Source organism: Agelaius tricolor, unplaced genomic scaffold, assembly GCF_023055355.1.
Source record: "Agelaius tricolor isolate 1412-34295 unplaced genomic scaffold, bAgeTri1.0.p SCAF_22, whole genome shotgun sequence".
In the NCBI taxonomy this organism is placed as follows: Eukaryota; Metazoa; Chordata; class Aves; order Passeriformes; family Icteridae; genus Agelaius; species Agelaius tricolor.
The window spans coordinates 2628093-2655042 of NW_027269282.1; the positions used below are offsets into that span (position 1 = coordinate 2628093).

The following is a 26950-nucleotide window of genomic DNA, read 5'->3' on the forward strand; positions in this document are numbered from 1 at the left end:
CTCTCTTATCTCCCATAGAAAAACCCTCCAGAAACAAGTGCCTCAGGCTGGACATATCTATTTACAGTAACAGTCTGTAGATTTGTTCTGTAGATCTACAGACTGTATATCTATACAAGCAAAGCTTCCTCCACATCCAGGCTCTTGCACGTACCTTTGTAACCCCTTTAGAAAAGCAATTTCAGGACTGCTCTGGTGAAGCAAACACTGATTTCAGTTGCACAGTGTGAGGGCTGCAGCTCTTGTTCTCCCAACAAATGTTCTGTCCTAGCAGGCAACAAACCTGGTAACAGTGGAAAATATTTGTGCAGCCTCTCCTGTTTTTAGGTTGACATGAGCTGAAATTCTCTTCCAGCTTCATGTTCTTGTGAATTTTTTCAGCTGCCAAGAAACCGTCTTTTCACCAGAAGGAGCTGTGGAAATGGGCTTGGATATCTATCACAGATCCAGCAACCTGACCAAACTCCTCATGACAAAACCAGGTGGGACTCAGACCAAGTCAAACAGCAAAACTACTTTAGCTCCTACCCTCAAGTGAGCACAGGGCCAAGGACCACTGATGCCAGTGGGATTGATGTGAAGATGGAGCTTGTGAGAAGCCCAATCTGAGCTGTGAAGCATTGAAGAGTTGTTTCCCAAACATTAGAACACAGCATTAAAAAGAACCACAGTGTTTCCAGAGGAAAATAGAATTGAAGCTACATGACTGAGAGGGAGCCTTGTTTGGAAGCTCCAACCCAAGAACCAACTCAACCTTGTCAGCTTTGAGCCCAAAGCTGAGGGGATGGCATCTGGAGGTGAGGGCAGTAGGAGAGTGTTGTTTTCCAGCAAGGGAAGAAACACTTTTTGAGAAAATCTTGTGCTTTAGTTTTAAAGACCCATGAAACAAGGAGGTAAAATGCAGAGGGAATTCTTGAGAAAAGCTTGAGAATACCAGTACCTGCACACACAGCTGGGACACATAAACTTGACAGTCTCAGACACAAGACAGAAGAAAAAAGTATTTTGGAGGCAATGTTTTTTTCCAGGAAAAAAGAGCAATGTGGCTATAAAATAATGCATTTTCATACCAATTTTATTTCAAGCCTTGTGCTACAGGCAGTGCTGGCCTACTGACTGCCAAGCTGGCTACTGGGTTTCTCTTCACCCTGTGATACTTATTTGATTGGCAAGATACTATTCCAGAGCAATAAAACCCTCCTGGAACATTCTTCCAATAAACCAAATTCTTTTTCTCAGTAATCATTTTATTTGACTAATTATTAGCAGCATTTGGAACAAAACAGAGAGCACAGGCAGAATCCAAGAGGATTCAGTCCCTGCCCAGCAGCTGTTCATGCACTGCCTGAGATGGACAGGACTGAGGTCTCCATCTCAGCTCCCCATCCTGGACAGCAGAATAAGCAGAAGTCTACTGGGAGCATGCTGGGGAGCTGCCTGCTCTAGGGAATGATGTATCCCATGGTCAATAACATCTGACTCAACTTTATCTCCTACCTTGGCCTAGGAAAGATGCTCTCTTGGGTACTTGCCTTCAAGGAGTAGCTCAGTCTCCATGTCAGCATAGGTAAGTTTGCTCTTACAGGGCAATGTCCCTCTGCAATGATGAAACTGCCCTTTGGCAGGGATGGGGAAGAGTAGTAGCTGTACTGTCCCTATACAAAGCAAACAAAATATATTCCTTCCATTTCTTCATCAGCAACTGTAAGGTATAATCTGGATGCAGTACCTGGGAGACTGAACTGCTCTGCAGCCCGTAGAGAAGCAGCATGGTAAGGGAAGGTCTGGTTAAACCCAGATAAAATCCATTCTAGGGGCACTGTAGAGCAGAGATTAAAATTCAGGAGTTGCAAGGCAGTTATTCACAGAAATGAAGGGAACACCTTTGTGAAGCAAGACTCAAGGGCACATTTATATTTAAATTCACAACTAACGTGAGGGGCATGTTGCTGAAATGCAGTAGTACAGTGCGCACCCCATGCAACCAAAGCTGCCCCTCCCAGCAGCAGAATAAACTCTCTGGAGTCTCTCTGGGGCACACTCAAGTCCTGTGGGATATTCCTGTGGGATATAAAAAGCCTGCTGACTCGTTGGCAGGGGGCACAGCAGCTCAGTCACGCACAGGGATTTTCTCCTGGAACACTTCTCGTCTCACTCCACGTGCAGGCACAGACACACAGAGCCCCCAGCCCAGCAGGGATGAGATATCCCAGCACCAAATGCTTCAGAAAGTTCAAACACCAGGCATGGCTGGTGGGGAGAGAGCACAGGCTTCAGCATCACGGGGAAGGAGGGCCTCCAAGGCCCCAGCCCACCTCCAGCTCCATCTCCTCTCCCATGGTGCCTGGGGCAGTGTTTCCACTGAAGTCCTGTGTTTCCACAGACCCAGGTCTGAGGCCAAGAGCAAAGGCAATCCTGGGATGAACCTGCCCTGCACAACGTGCAGAGGTTGTCCCCAGAACAAGAATGTGAGGTTTAAAATAATCTTGAGGGGGCAGGCAGGGGGAAAGGACAATATCCTGAAGCATAAAACCACGATAAGCACATTCGTTTCGCAGTTGCTCGAATACGAAGCCAAGCCCTGGAGCTTTGCCAGCCAGTCAGTATTTTTATGTCTGTATCAAAGCACATGATAAAAACAAAAAGCTTAAGGGTCAAACTGAGTGCCAGGATTAGTAACCAGCTGAAGTGAATAGCATGATACCAGGTCTGAACAGGATCCTCTGATCACTTAAAACACGTCTGCTTTCTTACACGGACAGCAGCCGTGCCTGAAACCTGTGTGCCAAATTCCTCCCCTTCAGCCCATTCAGGTGGGGAGGGCTTTGTGCAAAACCTCTAAACCATGCCCGCCAACAAGCACCAGCAGAGCCTGCAGCTGTCTGGAGTCACGTACATCACCCAGCAGAGCACACTGCCCAGGCCCTTCCCTCATCGCTATTTCAGTCCCCTAATGCAGACACTTGCCCCTGTCAGGAGTGCCCCCCACAGCAGTGGAATATTTCCAAATATCCCTGCATTAGGCTCCAATGGTATGACATGCTCACAGGTGAAGCCTGCAAGCATCAGAAGAGCAGGGCTCCCCTTCTGAGTAGACCTCAATTTCTTACAAGGAGGATTAGATATTTTTAATTTATTCAGAATAAGGAATCAGCCAACTTGTGCTAAGGGATTTAACAGAAGAAGCTGCATCAGAGATTCTCAAAGACCAAAGGGTCCTTTCATGCTACATCAGAAACCGTAGGTTGAGAAAGGGAATTCATTGCAGAGCAGGAGATCCCAGCCCATGGAAACTGTGTCCATGACTGCCGGCAGCTGAGACTGAAGGAGCCACTTGGGAGCCCTGCTTAGGCTGTGGCTGCTTTCCCAAAAGCCAGCATGGTCACTCCAGAGCTCCACCATGGTTATACACATGGATGCTGCTCGCTGCCACTGCTGCAGCTCAGAGAACAAAGGGTTTGCAGCAGCTCTGAGCTGAAATGCCTGGAATTCAAACCCATCAGAGACACCTTCTCACCCTGTGGGTATCAGTACTCTGTGCCTCCCTCAGCTTCGTCCTGATAAGGCATGAGCCAGGAGAGGGATGTGGCACTGGGGTGGTGGCGCGTCCCCTGCTGCAGACAGGAGCTGAATGGATCCAGCAGGACATGGTGGTGCCACATCCCCCCACTGCAGCCTCCTTCTGTATGGCCACGCAGCCAGGGCATCCAACAGAGACCTTAACTTCCAGCTGAATTTCTCTTTTATCCAAGGAGACAGGAGCCTTCCCTATCGAATCATCTCCAAGAGTGAATTTAAATGTAATAGATCAGAGAGAAGCTTAAAGCTTGGGTCGTTTGCTTTAAACACTGGATGGCTTGGTTATTTTGTCCACTGGTTAGGCTCCCTTTTATGTTACACATAGAGATAATTCCTGATTTTCTAGGGCAAAACTGGGAGTGATTTCATTTCAAAAAAGCTTTTTAACTAAATAAAATTACTCATTTATGGAATTCAGCATTTTCCAACACTGCTTTTAGTTTCTGCACAAGATGCAGTATTTTATTCCAGAGGATGAAAATTCAAATAGAAGCCTTTTTCCACCTTTCAAAAGGAAAAACATCCTTTTTTTATTGAGCACTAACTGCAATGACAATTCTCAAGTTTGTGTTATTTCACTGAAACAACAGTTAAAAATACACAATTCTAGCCAGTTGCTTCCATTGCAGACAGAAGCTCTCTTACAAAAGGAATTAAGGACAATTTGGGGACTATGTATGCACAATGGAGGTTTTTGGTATGTACATGTCATTGTGACCAATTTGTACACAATGACAAAATTACAGCAGGGGGGAAAGCACTGAGGGAGGAAATGACTGTAAACAGAAAGAGAAAAGTCTGATCTCCCTTGTTCAAGCTGTTTACCACCCATCACTTCTGTTCCTAAGCTCTGACTTCATTTCACACAAGCTGACAAAAAGCTCTCATCCCACAAAGTGCTGAGCATGCTCTACTCCCACACACCTCTCTCCATCATCAAGGTTGGGTGGATTTGGGGCTGCCACTCGGCCCCAAAAACACAGAGAAATGGCACCAAACATCACTTCTAGAATGCCCCAGGCAAGCTGTAATTTTGATTAAAGAAGAATTTCTAGCTCCCCCAAGCAGTCTCAGCTCCCACTCAAATTTTTCTTTTGATCTATCTGCCCCCTTCATCAGATTTTTAAAGAGTTAACGGTGTTGTCTTCCCGCCTTCCTGACACTGTCTGACCTGCCAGGCTTGGCTGGGGCCAGGCTCAAAGAACACCATACAATAACACACCTCTTCTGATGCAATGTCTCTGTGAGAGATGATGGGGCTGTATCACTCCTTTGCACAAAAGCTGAGAGCAATTCTGGGGAAGAAAATGCCAAGAGCAACATTTTTCCAGGAATAAATCAACAACCTGTCACAAACAGCATATGCAATAATTTCCTTGTTTACAGCTACAACTTGTCTGATGAAGCAATTAAAAACAAAAACCACCAAGATTTTTCTGACCTTCTTCCTTTTCTGAAACTGGTATCAGCAGGAAGAACACAGGTCTGACCACACTCCAAAAAGGAGGTGTAGCCTTACCCCAGAATATACTTTAAATATACTTCATATCTAGTAAACCACAAGGCTGTTTAACTCCAGAACCCCGGTGTCTCTGCTGGCACAGCCCCAGCCAAGGACAGATGGGCAGGGAACAGAACTAAACTTGCAAGCACTGTCTCTCCTTGTGACTGCACAGATCATTTGTACCACCCTACAGAGGCACCTGGCATTTGCTAAGCTGAAGAGACATTGCTAAGTTGACAGAGATGGAAAAACACCCCTATATGCCCCAAAACTGAAGTAGGGAAAGGGCAAGGAAAAGGCAATGGCTTGCATCAAGCTAAAAAACACCAATGGCCACCATGGCCTTCATTAAGGTAATTCTGAAACTCTGATTTTAATAAGATGGGGGAAAAAAGGAGGGAGAAAAACCTCAGATGATTGATTTGCCAACAGCAGTGTGCAGCCAGGGTGAGGACAGAAGCCATGTCTCCTGATACTTGAGTTGCTGTGAGAGATGTTTCACCACAGCTTTTTCCCTTGAGAAACTCCTCTCACTGAAACTGCAGTTCAAATATCCCTCACTTCAAGGGGCTGAAATTTCAAAGCAGATGAGCCCTTCCATGAAACCCCATCCTCATGTTGTTCTCCTTGCTGCCTGAAGGAGATGATGCTGCTCCTATCTTAACATTATCAAATGGGGGACATTATCAAACCCAAGACATTGGTTTTGAACCAGTTTCATGTGCCTATAGCAGACCAAACTCTGGAAAAGCCAACATATTTTGGCTTGCTGGCCCAACTGCAGGCTTTGAGCACAGAGTTCTGGTTCTGTGGACCAGTTTGTGTATCATGGAGAAAGAAGGACTGTAATACCTTAGTGACATGGCATGGGGACAGACAGCCCTGACACTCAGAGACAGACTGGCAGATCCCAGCTGGCTTTAAGGGGCAGGGCAGACACTGCAGGGCAAACCCCAACATCCAGGATGAGAAATTAGGTAAATACCCTGAGCTCTGTGCTGTCCCAGCTACACAAGCCATGGGCTACAGGCAGCTCCAGCACACCTGTACAAGGTCCTGTGATGGCACAGACTTTTTTCCTTTATAAGAAAAAAAAAGTAGGGAGAACAAAAAAAAAGTTAAAAAAAAATGAAAGCAGATTGTTCTTTCTTGTGTTTGCTATGATTTTTTACACTTAGCATTCACAAAGTGAGATGTGAGAGTCCAAGAAGCTGCTTAAGGTCACTTCACAAATGTGCCAAGGCAGAGACCTCCAAACCTGAGGGATGCACTGAATTACTGTCCTTGCAGGACTTGCACTTTCTTTTCTTGCTTCTTGGACCACATCTGTGGAGTTTGTAGCAGGTGCAGTGCAGAAGGCAAGCTATAAAGAAATGGCTCCCAGACAGACACTGAGAGCCACCACAGGATGGGTCAGCACCTCTGGCAGCTCAGCTCTCCTAACCAGAGAGCGTGTGGGGACTGCAGGTGAGATCTGCAATCACACTTTTGGCACTAGACATCTCTCACAGAGACTCAGAGCAGCCAGTGGGACACACCTGTGTGCACACCTGAGCTGTGTCAGATGGACCAAGGGCACCCACCACTTGTCCCATCCTCCCATCTAAAATAGAGGAGAAAAAAGTACTGACCCTTGCAATTGTTCTGATGACTAAACAGCCAGGTTATAACAGTGCTGAAGCTGACTTTTACTTCTTGCTAATTCTTATTCTGAGTATAAAATTAAACAGCTCATTTTAAAAGCAGTAAAATGACTTCCACTTCAGAACACAACTCTCAGGGGGAAAAAAGAAAGTTTGCAATTTCAGCAGGGCAATGCATGAGATGGTCTGTTAATTACCAAAGGAAAGGCAGCTGGTTCAGTCCCTGCTATCTTAATCATTTTCCTCTCTTTGATGTCTTGATCACATCTTTTGAACAACACGCTTGAAGCATAACACTGCAGAGAACACTTATTTTCATAATGAAAAGGAAATATTTTGCTCCATGCATAATATTTAGTTATCCTGATAGGCTGCACTGATAGGGCTTCATATATTGTGTTTTCAAACTAATGCTGAGTTTAAAAGGCCTGCAGGGCAGCGCAAGGCTTCTATCAAATGATAAATACGTAATCGGGGTACATGTCCAGCATCCTTCAAAGTGATATCAAATGGTTTCTAATAAGAAAGATGCAAGCACCCAAAACTTTCTTGTCCTAAAGGCATGAAAAGGAAGTTTACTCGTTTCTCATTTTAGTTTTCAAAGTTAAAATATCTAGGCCATATGAAAATGACATTAATCCTTCACACAGTGTGACAGCATATCCACTGCTGCAGAGAATACATAATCAAAAACTCTCTCCCACTTCCCACAGACACCAGAGAGGGCCAAAAATCTGGAGCAAGCACACGGTTTTGAAAGCTGCCAAGAACAGGATGGAATTCTGTGAGAGTTGCAGTGATCTATAGAAAATATATTTGCATGTTCCTTCACACGGTGCTGCAGTAACAGGAAAAGCTGGAGGATGACCCAGCTACATGTACATGGCACTGAATTCCTCGAGAGGCAGCTGGCCTCGAGTGCTGGGACAGCAGCTTTTTACAGCTGCCTGCAGTTAGAAGGTCCCTCCTTAATAAATGGGCAGAGATTCAATTTATCCTAACTGTAAATTGGAATTGAAGTCAGCAGGGATATCCCCAACATGCTGCACACCAGAGTAAGAGGTAGTGAAGAATGCAGGAGAACTCACTAAAAAGATGTTCAGAGACAGGAAAAATGTCTCCAAAATGCTTATGACCTGGGCAGAAAGGTCAGGGTTATGGCAAAAACTCAGCCTTGGCTCTAATTCTCTATGTACAATCTAAGTCTTGATATTACAGGTTACACTGAATCTATCTGAACAAAACCTGGCTGTGGAGGAGTGACTTCAGGATGCAGACTTGACTTTAAGCACAACAACCATTTCCTCACTCTTTTCACTTGAAACCAGATGTTTTTATATTTGTGTGTGTGACATTTACACTTAACAATGCAGACTCTGGTCAAATTTAATGAAACAGTGAGCAAAGCTATGGTTAAACTATTTCCTATGTGCAAGAGTACTTTGAACATTGTGTGTGTCACAGAGACTGGTGAGTCAGAGGCACAACCACTGCCCAGCTGAGGGGCCAGATCTGCAGCTGGGCAGATGTGGAGGCAGCTGGCCACTGCTCCCCATGGCCTGGTGCTGCCCCTTCCCTCCTGTGGTTAGCACCACCACACATCTGCCAGAAGGACCAGGTGTGCCACCCCTTGAACGTACAGAGAGGAAAACCCTACATGAAATGGGCTCTAGTTAATCCCTGCTGGTTTGGGAGGAGGATGTGACCTGTGGTTGGGAGTAGCTGGAAGAGATGACACTTTACCCCAGCACAGGATAGCATCCCTGACCACAGCTCCTGCCTTCCAACCAACATCAGAGCTACTCTTCCAAAAAAGGAAATAATTTGGGGCTCTTTTGGCTCCCTGAATTGGCTAACCACAGTCAGAGAAGCACCAAAAGAGGTTGCAGGGAAGAGAATCAGGGCTGTCCCTGGCTCAGCAGCACTGCCACCCTCCACAGCAGGAGCCTGACTGGCTCTGGGACCCAGACCTGTCCGCTCCTCTGGTGGGAGCTGTGAGGGGTTATTAGAAAAGGGGATGTACACCATGTGCCCAGACACACAGTAACAACCTGAAACCACTCATACCACCAGCACATGGGAAAGAACAGGGACACAAACACCCTCCCTAACACCTCTGTCCTTGTATTTGTCCCACTGCAGAGCAGCTTCCAAAAGCTGCTCACTTTCATATTCAAAAGAACCTTCTATTCCACTGCTGCAGAGGCAGACCCAGTGTGAGGGCAGCCCAAAAACCAGCCCAGACTGATTCCTGACCAGGTGACAGAGGCCTCCCATGCTCTACTTGGCCTTTCTCCAGTGAGGTCCCAGTGGAGAAAGGCAGGGATCAGCATTAATGCCAGCCAAGCCAGTGGGAGGCAGGGGAAGGCACTGCCTGGGGGTGAGCACGCTCATCCTGCCCTTAGAGGAATGGTGGGCAGACATGGCCATGGCCCTCACTGTCCTCCTTGCCAGGAGCAGAGAGACACACACACCCCTCAGCCACAGCTTCATTCTCTAATTTAGCACTGCACAGAGCAGAATTCTACCCAGCCAGTTTCCAAAAACAAAACTAGACTGATTTTTGTTGCTGAGGCAGCCCCCTACATTCACAGAGCCAGTAAGGGGCAGCTCCCTGTCTCAGTGCTGGCCCCTGACAGCTGAGCCACCCAGGAGCTGGGATGTGCCAAAGGAGCCCTCACGGCTGCAAGGCCACGAAAAACTGAGCCAGTGCATTCTGCAAAAATGTCAGGAACAGCTGCTCCAGCAACTTCAGTTTCTTGCCCCTACACGTACAACTGTCCCCCAGCACAGGACAGCCCAAGTAATTTCTATTACCAGGGGTTTGTGCTACCTAGGGAATGCTAAGCATGCAGCTGAATCTGATTTCAAAAATCATATTTATTAGGAAATCACATTTCTAGTGGGTTAATGATATATTTCACTAGAGGAGTTTTAGGGCATCCTAAAGAATATTTACTGTATCTCTAAATAAGATTGAAAGACACTTAGTATGTTTGTAATTTGGCCTATTTTCAGCAACAGTAATGATAATAGTTTTTATATCCTGTTTCTCCTCCTGCCAGCATGAAGGAAAACTCTTAGAGTCTAAGACAACAGCAACTAACACAGAATAATAAAACCACAGATTGTAGAAATATGAAGACACAAAATAAATCAAATTATAAGATGTAATTTGAGAGAGGGAGGCATCTCACATTGTGATAACAGACTCTCCTGCTGGCAAATCCATAGCACTCCATGGCCAGAATCATCATTAGCATGTTACTTTACAAAGATCTATTAAACCAGGACAGAAATGAAAAGATCTCCCCACCACAAAAAACAATGAAGCAGTGGGAGTTGCAAAAGAGGCCTTTGATTCACCCTTTATTCACCAGATGAATAATTTCATATTGAGCAAACATCAAACCACACTGAAGTGATACAATCAAAACCTCCCAATCCCTGAAGCCCCTTCAGCTGGCTCACTAAACCATGCAACATTGATCACACACATTGCCAAAGTGCTATGATTTACCTTATTACATGCATTATTTAATTCATGGCATCTTTGCAGAAACCTTGACCTGCACTGCAAGACCATTTGACTCAGTTTATCTACAAAGAAAGCAAGTTTGCTCTGCCATGTATTTGAGGAGGCTGAGTTTGAGGCAGGGTGAGCACCCCGCTACTCATGCACTGTTACTTATTAAGTTGCAGTAAATGGCCCATGAGATTTAAACAGAGATCAAAGGAAGACCAAATCCTGCCCCTGCAATTTTGGCAACAGCATCTCTTTGCAAGATCAGTTTTGAGCATGTGGAGTCAAAATCATTATTATAGTTCACTGCTCAAGCATGAGCCATCTCAATTCCTCTGCCCAGCAAACCTCCATGGACACAAGGAGGAATTCAGATGTGGCACAGTTACCTGGTGAGAGTCAATTGGTTTTCTTCCTCAGCTGCACACTCCCAGTGAAAGAGAATTAACCAATTTTTTAAAACTCACATCAGAGAAAAAACTTCAGAGGAAAGAGTTTTGCAATAAATGTTTTTCATTTTAATTCCCCTTGTATAATCTTTATGTATTAGGGTAACAAAAAGTCTAGTAAGCATTTCATAGCCAGAGCAGCACTGCTAAGTGTTAGCCTCCCTTTATCTGAGTGACAGCTGTTGGCAATGCCTCCAGCCCAACTCCTGCTAATCCCCATCTGCCCATGAGGCAATGTGACCTCAGGAAATGGGCTCAGTATCCCATAATGTTATCATTACAGTGTCCCACCTTCCTACTTTACAATTTGTTCCTGTGCCTTCACAGACACATCTCTGGGGAGGCTGGGGGGGGAACCAGGCATCTGCTGTTTGACCCAGGTGTTTGTAGCTGCACCTGACACAAAATGGCTCATTCTACACTCAAGGGTCCCAACCATGCAATGACCAGGAGATGCTTTTTTACCTCCCTGGCGAGTGCAGAGTGCTGACCCCAGTTCCTCAGGCCAGCAGCTAGAACAAAGAGCTCCTTGAGGTGTTCAGCAATCATCTAAGACACTACTAAGGACAATCCTTTTTCTTTCCCCAGAACATATTCAAGCAGCCAGAGCAGCAGTGGAAAACCAGAGCCACACCTGATACTGGCCAGCAACAGCTGAGGGGATGCTGGTGTGGGCAGCTCAAAGACTTCCAGAAACAGTGCAGTTTCTAGCACACAGGTACTCACCATCTCCTGAGAAAACAGTCTCAGGCAGGCCTACAAAACCCCAAAGAAATCCCAAATCCACTCTCCTGGGGCCATTCTTTCCTAAGATCTGCTCAGTGACAACAAGCAAGTTGTGCCAAGTCTCCCACCTTGCAGGAATAAAAAACACCCACTAAGATCCACACCATTTCCATGCAGGACTGCATGGGTTTCACCAGGGGTGTATGAGTGTTTCACAAACCTTGAAGAAGCAGTTAGCTGGAAGCACAAAGCATCACTGCACTCTCACCAGCCCTGGTTCCTCCCCACCAGCCATTTTCAGCCTCTCTACACATGAACCCTTTTGACAGAAACTTAACAACAAACAACCATCACTATCCCAGTTCAAATGCTTCCCTCAATGCAGAAACATGGTTTGTAACCTTCTGGTTTTGCTTTTAGCAAATGACAATCAAGAGCTGCATGAGCTTCCCTCATGATCCCCCACACTGCTACCTATTGGTGACACTGTCACAGTAAGCACAGGCTCCTAAATGCTTCTGTAGTTTCACTGATGTTTGTGGAAAAGTGCAAGGATACCAACTATCATTTTAACAAGTGGTCTCTGCACATTTTTCCTCCACTGAACAGTGAATTTAAGTCCAAGAAAGCCTATGTTACTTCTGCTAGCACTTCTGAAACAGACCACAAAGCTCAGTGTGAAAACTGCCTTAAAACATAAGGGACCATGTTCTCCTCTGGGGTCTCCCAAAGAAAACAGCCTCTAGGACAGAGTTCAACATCTGAAGGGCAAATGAGTCTCAGGATGCTTTGGTGAAATAGGCTGCAGCCATCCTAAAGCCTCCTTAGTTCACTGACACATCTTGTAGGACTGATTTGTTAAAAAAACAGGCACTGAGTGTGCCAGAGAGGACAGTGAGCAATCCTCATGTCAGGTCCTGGGAATGTTCCCCAGCACAGGGAGATGGAGACACACCAGCCAGCAGGACAGCTGGCCAAACAGCCAGGGTCAAGGACAGCTTTGGACAAGGAGCTCAGCCCTTTGGAATAGAGTCAGCACCCAGCTTTGTAAAGGGGACAGCTTCAAGTGACACTAAATTTAATGGCAGTAGGTCTATAACCTCACAACTAAGACTCACGAGGACTGAAATCCCAGGGGTTGCTATGGCCTTGTCCTTACCCCAGGGACAAATGCCAAAAATATTAAAAAATAGCAGATAGGGAAGATGAAAAGAGAGTGTTTGTCTGAAACATCCCAGCATCATTTTTGGTTCATCAGCATCACAAACCAGCCTACAAAGGAGCTTGCTGATAATCACCCCAGCTATCTCTGCCGATACACGTAAGATGTGGCACATCACTTCTGTGTCTGCCAACACTACAAGCTCCAAATGTGACCCTGGCTCCCTTCCCCAAGCACTGGGAAACTCCTGTTATGTTTGGCTCCCCCTTTGTCCTCCCTCCACAAAAACAGCACGCTTCCAGAGCGTCAATCTGGGATTATTTACTGTTGTTGAAGCTCAGACAGAAACCTCAGGCCACCTCTCCTCTCACCCAAGCAGGACATGCAGAGCTTGTCCAAGTGAGAGGGAGCTTCACCCAAGTGCTCCAGCAACCCTGCCAAGACTGTCATCAGGCAGCCTGCTGCCCCCTGCAACCATGCCCTTCCCTCCCACTCTATTCCCAAGACCTGCTGAAAACCACTTTATCAGTGCTATCAGAACATTAAATATACACCATCTTCCTAAAATTACCTTCATTAAAGCTAACGTGACAACATAATCAGCCACATTTTCTCTCCTCTGCTTTTCTAAGTGGAGTGTCGCTTGCAAGGATTTGGGACTAGCTCTGAAACTCCCTGAAGGGAGGAAAATGAAACTGTGACAGAACCATAAGTTACAGGCATCCTCCCTCATGTTGACACAGCACACAGCTCAGGGACAGGACAGGCCCAGGAGTGCATCTACTCCAAATCACACCTGGCTACATCTGGAAAACCACCCATCAATGCCAACCTTACTCTTGGCATCGGCATATGGTTCCTGCCAGCCTGAGCAAGGCTGTGCCCAGCAGTGTCAATAACCCACCACACACTGAACTGTGGCCACTGCCTGGGCTAAACAGCTCACCTGTGTTCAGTCTGCAGTGACTGCAAGAAGTGAGAGGCAGGAAAAGCTGTTTGCTCTCTACCTTTGAGGGTGGAGGCCAGAGCAGCTTGGCAGAGTAAAGGCTAAGAAGGAACATGAATATTCTGTAGAAAGTAGTGGAAAGAAGAGAGACAGGAGGTCAAATCAAACAGAGTGAAGAAACCTGTTTATTCAAAAGGACAAAACTAGTGTGAGAACAGGATGCTTGTGAATAATAAAGGTCTGCACTGGAAGTCATTAACCATCAGAAGAAATTTGAAGCTTCCACTCAAGCTAACCCAACCCCGAAGGTTCTTATGTGGGAATGCAATATGCTTGTACAGCATTAATGGCCTAGATCTGTCCCAGGTCTGTGCTCTACAGTTCCATGACCCACTCAGTACTTTCAGCCATAAAAGACACACTTTTTTCCACCAACCCATACTATCCACTAGTCTTGTGACAGCTCTGAGAAGGCATTTCTGCAGGAGACAGACATACTGCTGCAAACACAATGCTCTCCCTGTCTGACCTGCCCACCTTGCAAAGAGATGCTGATGTGCAGAGTGTTGGGGGACGCTTGGATGAAAGGCATTAGCTAAGTACCTATATTAATAGTAATACCAGACGTGGTATCTCTAAAAAAATAAACTGCCACTTGACCCAAGGCTGGGAAACAGAAAGTGATCTGCCAAGCCCACATGTGCAACACTGGCCCATAAACATGTGATGGGATCCAGAAAGAAGTTCATGGAGCAGAGGAGGGAGCTGGAAGTGATGATCTGGAGGGTTGCTTCCTCACAGCATGCACTGCGCTTCCTGACTTCAGCTGGTCAAGACTCAACAGCTCTCACTGCTGTGAAGAACACAGAGCAAGGCTCAGCAGCCTGAGTTACTGCCATACACCTAAGGGACAGCTGGGAAGACACCACAAAATACTGACTGGGCCAGAATGAAGCTGTACCTAAGCTCAGCATTATGTTTTTAATAAACTTAGATGGTAACTGCTTAACAGCAGCACAGAGAACTCAGTGTGCTTAGTGTTAAGCAGCTGGCAGGTAACAGAATTTCTGACCTAAACACATGACTTGACTGCTGTGTTTAATAGCAGTCTTTACCCCAGAAATTTGTCAATTCCTTGTTTGAACCACTTGTCCTTTCAGTCTTAGTATCACTTGTCAACAAAGTGTTAAAAACCCAATCACATCAATAAAATTTAATTGTATTCCACGTCATACCCGAGAATGCTGTAATTCCTCACTATTGTCAAGAGTCTGAACCTGTTCATCATCCACCTGTGCCTGTATCAGAAAAATTCATGCTCTGCATTCAGATGAGCAACTCTGTCTCCTCTTTCCTCTGGTTCTATTCTACTTCAGCTGACGTGGGATATGAATTCAGACAGGTTTGGTATGAGAAAAATTGGAGTGTTCCCAGCCCCAGAAAGGCCAAGCAGTGATACAGATGGGAGGCTTTTCTGTTTTAAGCAGATTGGATCCTGACCACTGAAGGTAACTTTACGAATCTTTTCTTCCATATCCTTCACAGAAACAGCTGGAAGGAACCAAGGAACAAGAGTTACAAGAATATTATAAATGGTTTTATTTGATCTGTGGTGTTATTTCTGAAAGCTATGGAAGTTAATTTATGATGTTAGCAATTTGACAACCAGTCTTTTTAGTAGGAACTCAGCTATTGTGTTTTGAAACAAACAGGATCTAGCATGGGCAGGGCCTTGCCTGTGACTATGACTTGGCTATTATTTTATCAACTAGAAGCAAGGCTGGGCTACAAAACCCTTCACCTTGTTTTACATGTAGAATCCAAGAGTTTGTCTTGGCTAACATAACCAGAAGATCAAGGTTTACAAACCAAGGCATTTTGCTAAGCAGGTACAGGAGCCTCACCTGACACAAATACACTGGAAAGTGCTACCCACAACTCCTAGGGCCTACACATTTCCCATAAAACATCAGAGGTGTTTGATGGACACAGAGACCAGAACAGTGGGAAAAAAGCCTGGGAACTCAGATAAAGCCCAAAGTGAATGGACATTTGCTGATGAGAGCACTGCACAGTTGGCGTTGGTGCTTGGCTCCTGGTAAAAAAATGACATAATGCTGTGTTTACTAGCAGGGAAATCTGAGGGTTGGAAATGGATCTGTAAAAAACCACTAACACGTTTTTTTGACAAGCCAACAGATTAACATCTATTGTCACTGGGGCAAGGCCAAACTCCACTGGAAATGGTCCAGGAGTTTGATGTCACTGAGAGGCTCACAAGGACGTCAGCTGAAGAGTGTTCCCATGTCATCTCAGCATTTCTGTTTAACCCTTTCTGCCACCAGCAGGGAACACATTGGCCTTTTGGCAATAGAGGTTTGACCAAGATCTGCTACAGCTCATGTTGCCCGGATGCAGAAGGTTGATGAAGGGCAAGCAGGACAGGCTGCTGGCAGATAAAACACACATTTGATTGTCAGGCCTTTGCTAGTACTGACTAAAGTCTCTCTCTTTCCACAAATACAAACAGTGGACATTATTTCTTCATTTGACTCCTTAGGATCACTGCAAGTCACCTGTGAACCAAATCACATGGCCAGCTGCACCCTCACCCTCATCTGAGTCAAAGTCTTTATCATAACCCAGCCAACGCCTCTCATACACAGTAGAGACAACAGCCAGGAAGTTTTAGCTCCACACAAGGTCCCCACAAAGGATACCTGGAACCCCATAAATGCCAGTCCCTGGTAGAGAACAATCTCACTCCTATCAGATGAATCAGGGCTCTGATGGCTCAGAATCACTGCAGGGATAACATGATGGGCAGCACCCTCAAAGCCCTTGGCACACAGGGAAAGTGTTGGGTAACTTTTCCTCAGGAATGGTAAAAACACCAGGGCTATGCTCTCAGTCTTCCACAGACCCTAAAATCCCAGAGGAAGGACCTGGTGATTGCCCATAAGATGCTCTTCAGTCCATCACTACTGCATTTGGCAGAGCACCTAAAACTCCAGAATTAAGACAATGGGAAATAACCCCATGCTGTGGGCAGTCTTAGAGCTTGCCAGAAGGAGGAGAAAAAATTGGAAGAATAAAAAAATATTCTTGGGGTCTGGCTAGGACTGTGACATCAGCTCTAATGGAACCAATTGCAAACCTCTCCTTTCCACCTCATTTCTTTGACCATGCCCTCCTCTTGCTCCAGTGCAGAGCAATACAGAAGTGAAAACAAAGCCAAGCACATGTGTGTACACACAGACAAAGATCTCACATCAAAACCCCAATCCCTACCAAAATCCTGCACACTCCCTCAATGTACCAAGAGAAGAATTCTGTAGAACAGCAACCCCAATGGTCATTCTGGCCAACACCAGGGCATGCAGATGTACAGTCTTACAGCTCAGGGCTGTGGTAGAAAACCCAGCACCATCACAGCCAAGCAGTTTGGCCAACAGCAGCAGCAGGGAGGCCAAGGGGCTGAGCAGCAGTGCCCTGCTCCCATCCCCAGCTGTGAGTCCTCAGCCCCTGCTCCCTCGGGCCAGAGCCCCAGTTATTAAAAACCAGGAGATCCCACCAAGACAGCAGTGCCTCTCACACCTGTACAGTCACCCTCCAGTGCCACCAGCAAATTGCCTTTGCTGCTCAAAAGGCCACTGGTCCCTACAGCCAGAGGGACAAGGACAGACAGACAGACTCTGCTGCACAGACCACGCCTGCAATCTCCAAGGGTTGTTACCCATGGAAAATTCACTGACAATATTTTTAGTTTAAATGGAACTATTTATACTGGGGATGTCTGTATTAAATGATGAAATGCAAGCTACAGCTGCCCAGCTCAGAAACAGGTGGGAAGCTGCTTCTTTAAAACAGCCCAGAGTTTTGACACAGGCTGCTACAATCACAAAGACATCAGCAAAAGTTTAAACTGAAAATTTCTTCCTGAACAGTAACAGCCAAAACACTCCTCCATATTCTTCAAGTGAGAGCATTCCAGAGGTGGCAACTGCTAGATTTTTTCTTGAGTAAAACATCCTGGGTTGCCTTTATAAAGCATTTTTTGCTGAAAGGTTAGAGGAAAACTTAGCTGAGTTTGGGGGGCGGGGGAAAAATAACTTGTTAAGGACATCCAGGGCTTGTAAAATGCATAAGGTACAGGATTGCTACTTTCTGGTACCTGGAAAACCAGCATGGATGTTCCTCTAGAACCAGTCACTTTTTATTCTTCTCTAACAATATCTTGTTATTAACTGAAAATAAGCAACCTTTTGGTTAATAAAAAGCCATATTACCATCAGTGCTGCTTCAGGGTTTCTAGACAGTTTCACCTGATATAGACATATTTATAAAACACACACAGAACTTCCTTCCTGTTGCTGGCTTTCCTCTGTCCCATCCCAGAAGCCACCTCCAGAGCCTGATTTAATCCCACTGAGCAAAATGCTGAACTGTCTTCCTGTGACATGTCTGGGAGATGGGAGGAGGAACATGCACTTAATCTGCTCTCCATGGCTTTCTTCCAGAAAAATACTTCACATATCCTTGTTTGTTTGTTTTTAAATTCTAAGTGACTTTAATGCCAGTGAAAGTTGCTGGAGTGATAGCTCTGGGAAACTGCAGGCCTCCCACTTAGGCATTAGCAGGGGCTGTGCCAGCTGCCCTGATTCTGCAGAAGACCAGGAGCCTCTTCTACCATCTACCACAGGAAAGCTCAGCTCAGGCTGCTCAAGATGAGGCAGGAGTCAAAGCATCAAATTTTCAGGCAAAGGAAATAAACTGAGCTCAAAGCAGCAAAGAACTTGCAGGACATGGGAATTGAAAAACAATTAAAACTGATTTTCAAAGAATTTTTCTTGGGGTCAGAGGGGTTTACTGGCATGCTTGCACCTGCTGGAGAGGGGAAAATCAGGAATAACATTCTAGGCACAAAAAAATACATGCATGAGTTAATGTATAAATAATAAATAACCTTAGTCAAAGAGTAGAAAAATCTCACAGGATGCTGAGGGAGCCATTAGAAATCTCATCTTCACAGGGCTAGGAAAGGAGTAATTGAGATGTTCTCTGCTTCATCAAGCCCTGAGGGTACAAGAATGCCTGGAAAGAAGACTGCACCTGTGCCAGGGAGCTTTGCTGACAGGTACTGCAGAGACACCAGAGAGAGCAGCCAGCAGCCCACTGCCAAGGGCTACTCCCAGAAGGACCACACTCCATACCTCACCTCAAACACTTCCACAGACCCTGGGACTCCAAGACAGGGAGAAAAGCCCATGGGGAACAGGCTCAGAGTCGACAAGCACGGCTGGCATCCTGGATGTGTGTTTCCTCAGAGGGAAATGCAGCTCTTATGCCATCCCATTCACTACCTGAGCACTGCCAGGGAAGCTCAGCCTTGCTCCCTTTTCTGGATAACAGCCTGACCTTGGCCATCCCACAGCCTCTGCTCCCAGGGCAGCCCTGCCCACAGAGGAAGATGACCCCAACTTGGGGGTTTCAAAGCTGATGCCAGCAGTCAGCCCTGAGGTAACACCTGCACCTCTACATTTGATAAAAGGTGAGTAAATCTTGTTGGCTTTGCAGCAAAGCACACTGAGATGCAGAGAGCCTAAAGCCCACACTGGTTAAAGGCTCTTCTACCACACTGCACAATGTCCTGTGTGTATCACACTGGATGTTTGTTCAAACCTCTCTGGGTGATTTATGAACTTCATGTGTTAAAGTTTGCATTTACAGGCATGTCCTGGACAGTGGAGAACCAGGCTTCCAGCATTTCTGGGGCAGCTTGGAAGACAGCTGTAAAGGAGACAGAATGGCAGTGTGGAGCTCCTGTGTTTAAACACAGCTATGATTATAGAGATCTGGCATGTTTCTCCCCATGAACAGAGATAGGGGTGTTTTCCTTGTAAACAAGTTTGCATCAAGCCCATAAAACCATGCTACTGACTCTGAGAGCATCAGAGCCCAGTGCATCCCTGAGTTTAGCCAGCGTGGTTTACAGGAAAAACAAAACACACCCCATTGGTCAGAGAAACAGTGCCAGCAACGTATCAAAACATTATCACTGCCAGTCAGGCTTCAAACACGCTTTGTGTGGGACCACACACGCATTCAGGGACACTTAGAGTCTAGGAATATTTTATTCTATCCAGTGAGTCAACTCAAAGAAACTGAAGAAGTTGCATTATAACAATACAGAATTAGAGCTTTGTTGTGAAGCCTTGGTACACCCAGAGCAGGCAGTGTCTGCCATGACCAATTAGGAATGCACTCAGCAAACCAGTGCAACCTGTGATATTCTGATGGAGACACAAAGCTGGGGATGTGTATCCTGCCCACAAAAGGAGAATGCTCCCAGTCCAAGGACTTGGTTGGCTATCTATGCATTGAGCTCCTCTTCCAAAAACTGGAATAAGAAGGACCCTTGTCAAAATCAAAAAGCATGAGAGGACCAATTAAGATCATCACTACACTCAAGCACTTATGGGTACTAGTACAATGAATAGAATATTTATTTGCTCTACCTTCACCCCTGGGTAATCTAAAGGTTATTATCCTTTCTTGTGCCCATTTTTTGCAGCAAGGCCTAAATGCTGACCAGACAGTAGCTTGGGTTACCACTATGCCCAGACAATCACCTGCTCAGCTGGTTGAGGTTGTCTCACTGCTCCCTCCTGCCTGGCTGTCATCACCTGTCCCTAACAGCCCAGTGCAGACACCATCTCTTAAGTCTGTCTGCACACATTTTAGTGCAAAAGCATCCCTGCTTTGTAATAAATGCTCTTATGCATTCCAACCCTTGCCTCACATTTATAAACACATACAATGACAATATCATATAACTGACATCTAGTGAATGTATGTTTGAAGGAGTAAATTACTACTATTATTATTATTACTGTATATTTATCTTGAAGGTGGAGCAAAGAGTTGGAGCTCTAAAGTGGGAAGGCTCTAACTAATCTGAAAGATATTCCACTTCAAAATCGTTTGAGGTGAAGAAAATCACCTGGTTTCCTTTAGTTTTACACCCCACACCCAAAATGTGAAGATGTCCCTGCCCAGAAGAATAACAAACAGATCCTGGAAACTGAATTTTTACTTTTTAAGTAAAGACAAAGGAAAATGCACTATATTAAAAAACTTAGTAATTACAAACTTCTCAGTAAAAGTTTCAATAAAGCCTCTCTAAAGGTGTGAACCAAAGCCCAGGAAAGTTACTAGGAGGTTTTTTTTCCATCAACTTGACTGTGTTTGGCTTTGACACTACCTGATTAAACAGCAGACACCACCAATTTCAAACAGTATGCTACTGTGCTGCTCTCTGCCTTCTCCATGCAATATTTACACAGCACGCTTCAGGCGAGGTGTCTGCTCTGGCTACATGAAAGCCTTCAGCCCCACAATGTCACACAGCACACGGCGCTGCCAGCCCCCCTCGTGGTCCTGCTCTTCCCCATGGTTTCTAGGGACAGTTCTCTTTGCGTGAGCAGGCACAGATTAAGAGGATACAGCATGAAAAAGGAAGACCAAAAAAAAGAAAACCACTTCACATTAGAAGGTCCAGCTGCTTCCTCCCAAATGACTAAATTAGAGAGCTCGTACGTCACCTCCTGCCTCAGGTAGGGTCACATTGAATCCCTCTTCCTGTTTAATCCATATAAAATGGGAAATGGGTTTTGAGGAAGACAATGATTGAATACAAGAGTAGCATTTTTTCAGACAGTATTTTTTATCAGGTAATTGCAAGACTGCTTTGAAAGCCAAAGTAAATAACATGAAATGCTACACACACTTCACGGGTGGCTTTGGGTCAACCACTTAACTTCTTGCCTTGTATTTCCAGTGAGGATACCAGCACATATCCTACCTTGCAGGGACAGGAGGAGGCAATGCCTTGGAGCTGCTCTCTAAGGGCTAGGGGTGTGGGTGAGATGAACAGACAAACTGCTCCAGGATGCAGGAAGTCTGGGCTCCCTTTCCTATTCCAACAATTGCTTCCTTAGGATGTCTGCACGCCTCTCTCTCTCTCTCTCTCCATGATTTGGTGTCTCAGTTCCTCTCACTTTTAACTCAAAGCAGTGAGACTGGAGTAATTTTGACTACAACCCATCAAGCTGAATTGCAAGTGGTGTCCAGCACCCACACACTGAACCCAGGCAGGGCTCTCGTGAAGTCAGAGGCCACTTGCAGCTGCAGCAGCCAACAGCATTTGTGCTGTCTCTTAGGACATCATCTCCCTGGCAACCAAGTCCCAGTGAAAGTCAATAGCAGCATCTTCATCGTTTTTACAATGGAACTTGGAGGCTTAGAATCTGTTGTCCCCAGCTCATGGACTTGCTAAAAGCTTTTCCCTGAACTTTCATTCAGCTGCCCAGCCAGCAGACTCAACCACAGGGGAGCCAGTGCAGGCAGCCTGCTGGGACACAAAGCCTCCAGATTATTTAATCCTGCCCTTGACCACCACACATCAGGACAACTACCTTGCCTCTCTGCTGATAGATAATCTTTTCCAAAGGCTGGAGACAGCCATTTGCTTTGCAAAATGTTGAAGTTAGATACCACTGTCTCTTGGCTGAATGTTCCCAGCCCACAGCTCTGCTGGAAGAAAGAACTGGGAGTGCTCCTTGATCTGCTGGGCTCCCTGGATGCATTGAAGCAGCCTCAAGTTGCATGGGACAACTCACTTGATGAGCCAAGCAGGGGGAATTCAGCTCCTTCTCCCAGGGTAGCAATTCCTTCTCCAGGGTATACTAACACAGGAGCAAAGATCCTTGCCACTAAACCATGTCCAGACTCTCCCCATCAGTGCTGGCCACTGTATGAACAGCAGCTTGCAGCAAAGAGAATAAAGCCATGAAGATGCCTGATCATGTTGCAGTTGCTCGGGTCTGAGGAGTAAAGGCAGGAGCAGCTAAGAGACAAGGATCAGAGCTTGACCCTAGCAGTACAAGATTTTTCTTCAAAGCATGCTGGCATTTTACAACAGGCCATTTGTGACAAGCACACTCATGCTCTCCTGGGAGCAGTGCTGAAACCGTACACAGCAGAACTCAGTCCCTTAAAAGTCAGCAATGCCAGTACCTCGAGGAGGTCAGCAACCACATCCATGCAGCAGGAACGTTCCTCCAAGAGATCTCGAGGCATTCAGAGGTGGCATTAGGAAACAACTACCCTGGGGAGGAACTGGGACAGTATACAGGCATCTCAGATGACTGAAATCAGCAGTGCATCTCAGTCTAACTGGAAGGAGGCAGAACAGCCACTTGTAAGCCAAGAGCATTTTACTCTACTTCTGTGCTGGACAAAGCTGAAAAACACACAAAGCCCAGCTGAAACAGGAGTAGAGCAGTGCTGAAAGAGAAAATCTCTACTGATGCATCCATCCCTGCCCTTGGGATAACACAGGCACACTTAAGAGACCTCAGAAATTACCTCAAGCATATAAATGTCTGGTGAGATAATGCACATCAGTAAGTGCTCAGTCCCCAGCAGAAGAGAGGGGGTGGGGGATCCTCTTCATCTGGCTTCTAATGAATGTTTGCCATCACCCAGGTCTGCAAAGCAGTGAACAGGTGAAGGTGCAAACCCAATCTCATCTCCCTGGGAGCAAGATCAAGCACATCTGGTAGGCAGAGGCTCCCTGCAGGGCTGCTAAAGGAGATAGACATTTGGGTATAGGATAAGATATCTGCCTGAAGATAAGCTGGGAGCAGAGGGAGGGGAAGAGAGGAGGGGTGTCCTCTTTAACCTCCACGATGGATGGCTGAAGGAGGTAAGCATCAACAGTGGATCCTTTGAAATACAGAATTTCTGGTTTGGGATCATTTCATGCTTAGTTCAGACAAACACAATTTCAGACCAAAAGCCAGAGAAGCTACCCCATAAACAGATCAACCCTCATCAACTGAGAAAAGAGGGTTTCTGACTATTTAATGCTGAGCAGGGGCTGGAAAAGGGATTTGGATTTTGCTACCAGCTTCTTCTCTTCAGAATTATTAACTGGCACCTTCAACTACTAGCTGCACTGTCCTAACCCACCCAGCTTCACTGCAGCACTGCTCAGCCAATGTGTGACCCCCGTTGCATCAGGGGTCTTTCCAACAAACCCAGACTTGACCTTCCTGATATTGTTCTTGTTAAAAGAAAAGGGAAGGGAGAAAGCAAGGAGATTTAACATTTTTTCAAGTATTAGCAAGTGCAAATCAATTTTTAAAAGATCATCAGTATGGAGAAATAAGAAACTAATTTGGAAAGTCAAAAGCTCTAAGAGCAGCAGGAGCTTATCTTGGGGATATACCATACACAAGGCATGTGGTTATTGATCCAACCTTCTGTTTATCCTTTCACATGCTGCCAGCCAGGGCCCCCAGCCAGCCAGGTGGTGTTGTGCAACCCAGTTGCAGAGAAGGATGCAGAGGGAAGCACTGCAGACTCCATCCCCAGTAAGGATTTCCCAGAAGAGGGTAGAGAGCTGACCGGGTTCCTATCAAGTAGCATTGGAGCCAAGATTTTAATCTATTCCCATAGGCAGAGCGCTATTGAACTTCCAGTGAGGTATTAAACTCTCCAGAAGTTTCACACACACGGGATCATAGCAGAGGATATGTAAAACTGTCTTCTTTCTTTAGCTTTCTTTATTCAAAGCCACAAAAGCTGTGCTCATGTCATGAAAGACACCTGCTCCAGGCAATGACTCCTGGCAACTAAGCCAAGCAGTGCAGGGGCTTATGTGCTACTCACATTTAGCCCTCTCCACGTGCTCACAATGCCTAAGGTGTGCCTTCATCTCTCCAGGTTCCACTATGGTCCTGAAAGATCACAATTAAAAGGAGAGAGAGTCATGTTAAAACAACTGCAACACTGGGTCACCATCCACCAGAGAAACATATCATTAATCTGATGCCAAGGCACGTTTGCATGGCCTGAAGGCTTGGCATGATGACATTTATGGATGCTGGAGATAGAAAAGCTTTTTGATATTTCAAAGCCACATAGAGCAAAGAACATAAAGCTTTGCACTCTCCAAACTATCCACAGGCAATGGAGAGAGCTAAATCCTAAGCGATGCTTAAATTAACCTTAGAAGAAAATACTCGTTTCACGTTAGAAAAAGAGCACAGAACCAAAGCAACAGCAACCAATGGGTCAGACCCAGGAAATTAAATTCTTTGAAAGCATGGGTCCACACTCAGTGACAGATGACAGAGTGACCCCATTGTACAACACTGTACAGCCACAGATGGAAACTAAGTGGGACAAAAGGCAGACACACCATTCATCACCCAAACAAACCATTTAGTTTGTGGGGTTTGGGGTGAGAACTGGGCACACAGCGGTGTGGAACTATTGTACAGAAGAGCATATCAGTTAAGGTGTACAGTGAGAAGGGTGATGGCAAAAAAACAACTTTGCCACTAGAAGCACTGAAGAGATCTTGGAATAGTCTAGGTTGCTGTTTATTAAAATGCAATGACAACGATTATCAAGGAAAAAGATGTATTTTACAGGTAAACACAGGAAATATTTTCTTTCAAATCCTGTAAACACAGGGTTTAAATTTTCTGGTCATTTTCCAGCAAACAAGAAATGAACAGTGTCAATTTCTCTTAGCAATCCAAGAGACTGGAAGATACTGTTACCAGTTCTATTGTATATTTTGGTGCCTGGCAGATATACTTTTCTGACGCTGAACTGCCACCACCTTTCGTGTGAGATAACACCCTGCAGCTGTGTCAGCCACAGTCCAGAGCAGAGTCTGCAAAAACCAAAGAAGCCTTTCCCACCTCTCCCACCTGGAAGCAGAGAGTGCATAACAGACTGAACACACAGGTCCAGCTGCAACCTGAGAGGACATAAGACCTAAAACTTCCAGTTTATGAATTGGTCACAAGATGCTTAATTCCATGGTAGATGAGAGCTTCAGCTTTACAGGAGTGCATCTCCCAGCAACATAGTGCCCTCTAGCCTTAAAAGGGATTATGGTTTAAGCCTCAGAGGAAAAACCTCAGTGATATGCAACACTAATATAAAGGTTTATGTCCAATCTTTGGCCTTATCTTTTCAACAATCCATTCAGCTGCTGATCAGCTCTGGAGAAATCTGGCAGACACACAATGCCAGGAAGCACAGTATACTCAGAGCAATTTCACACCAGATGCAATACTCCCTCAGGCTTTTCCTTAGCAAAGCTGGAAGGTTTACCATCTCTATAGACAAAATCCAACTTTCTGTGTTTTAAAATACATGTTGTATCTTGAGAAACAGTTAAAGGATTTGGTGCAACTAAAACCCAGAAACAGTGAGACAGAGAGAAGCAAAGATACTTCACTACTAATATGGAAAGAGAAAAGCTACTGACTGTATGCTGCAAACTCCTTCAGGCAAAGACACCTCCACATGACAGGCTGCAACACAGGAGTCTGGGAAAATTGTTAAAAACTCTCCTCTAATGCTGTGCTATTGGCAGTAAGGTGTGAAAGGAAGAAGGTGAAAGAGAGATAAAAGAGATCCAAACGCTGAGTCTGCCTTTGGAAGCATGCAGACAGACTGCCCCCTCAAAAAAGGTCTGAATGTAACTTAGGGGTGAGAACGAGCGAAGATGCGCTCAGCACCGCCGGCTGCCCGACCCCGCCGCAGCGGAACCTCGCTCCGCTCCCCACCGCGCACCCCGGCCAGGACGGGCACAGCCTGGGGATCCGGGAGACCTGCCCCATCCTGCCCTGGGACTGGTGAGGAGGAAGAGAAGGAAACTTCAGAATGGTAACCTTGAAACGAGCCAAGAACCAAACGGGGTATAAAAGAGGGTGAGGAAGAGGAGCCGCACCTCCAGACCAGGAGGACGCGGGCGCCTCACCTGGGGCCGGCGTCTCGCCCACATGAGGCGAGGGACGGCTCCGGGCACCGCTCCGGGCACGGCTTTGGGCACCACTCCGGGCACCGGACTCCGCTCCGGGCACGGCTGCAGACACCGCTCCGGGCACCGGGCACGGCTGCAGACACCGCTCCGGGCACCGCTCCGGGCTCCGCTCCGGGCACCGCCACCGCTCCGCGCCCGGCCCGTCCCCCCTCACACGTGCGCCCCCCGCGCCCCGCCGGGCCCCGCCGGCACTCACATAGTGTTTCGAGGGGTTCCTCCGCTTCTCCACGTCCACCACGTTGGCGTCCAGCACGCTGTAGGACAGCATCTTCGCGCAGCCCGGCGGGGCTCCGCCGCTCCCTGCCGGCGCTGGCAGCACCCTCCGCCGCGGCGATGCCGGGCGGGCGGCAGGGAGACAGCCAAGGGAGGATGCCCCGGTGCCGGCTCCGCCCTGCCGCGGCGGCGGCGGCGTCTCCCCGCTCACAGCAGCCCAGCCCAGCCCGGCTCCGCTCCCTGCCCGCTGCCCCGGGGCTGCGCGGCCACTGCGGCGGCGGCAGCGGCGGCG

General features: G+C 46.5%; 1 protein-coding gene across 4 annotated transcripts in view; it reads right to left on the reverse strand.

Moving 5' to 3' along the window:
• SH3PXD2A (SH3 and PX domains 2A) overlaps nucleotides 1–26950 on the reverse strand; it is a 245823-nt gene extending 218873 nt beyond the window's left edge. For 3 of the 4 annotated variants that reach the window (XM_071446391.1, XM_071446390.1, XM_071446389.1), the window contains exon 1: nucleotides 26642–26950. In XM_071446391.1, coding sequence (XP_071302492.1) covers nucleotides 26642–26713 — 72 coding nt within the window. In that variant the 5' untranslated portion in view covers nucleotides 26714–26950. The remainder of the gene's footprint in view (nucleotides 1–26641) is intronic. The other variant, XM_071446393.1, reaches the window with a different exon arrangement.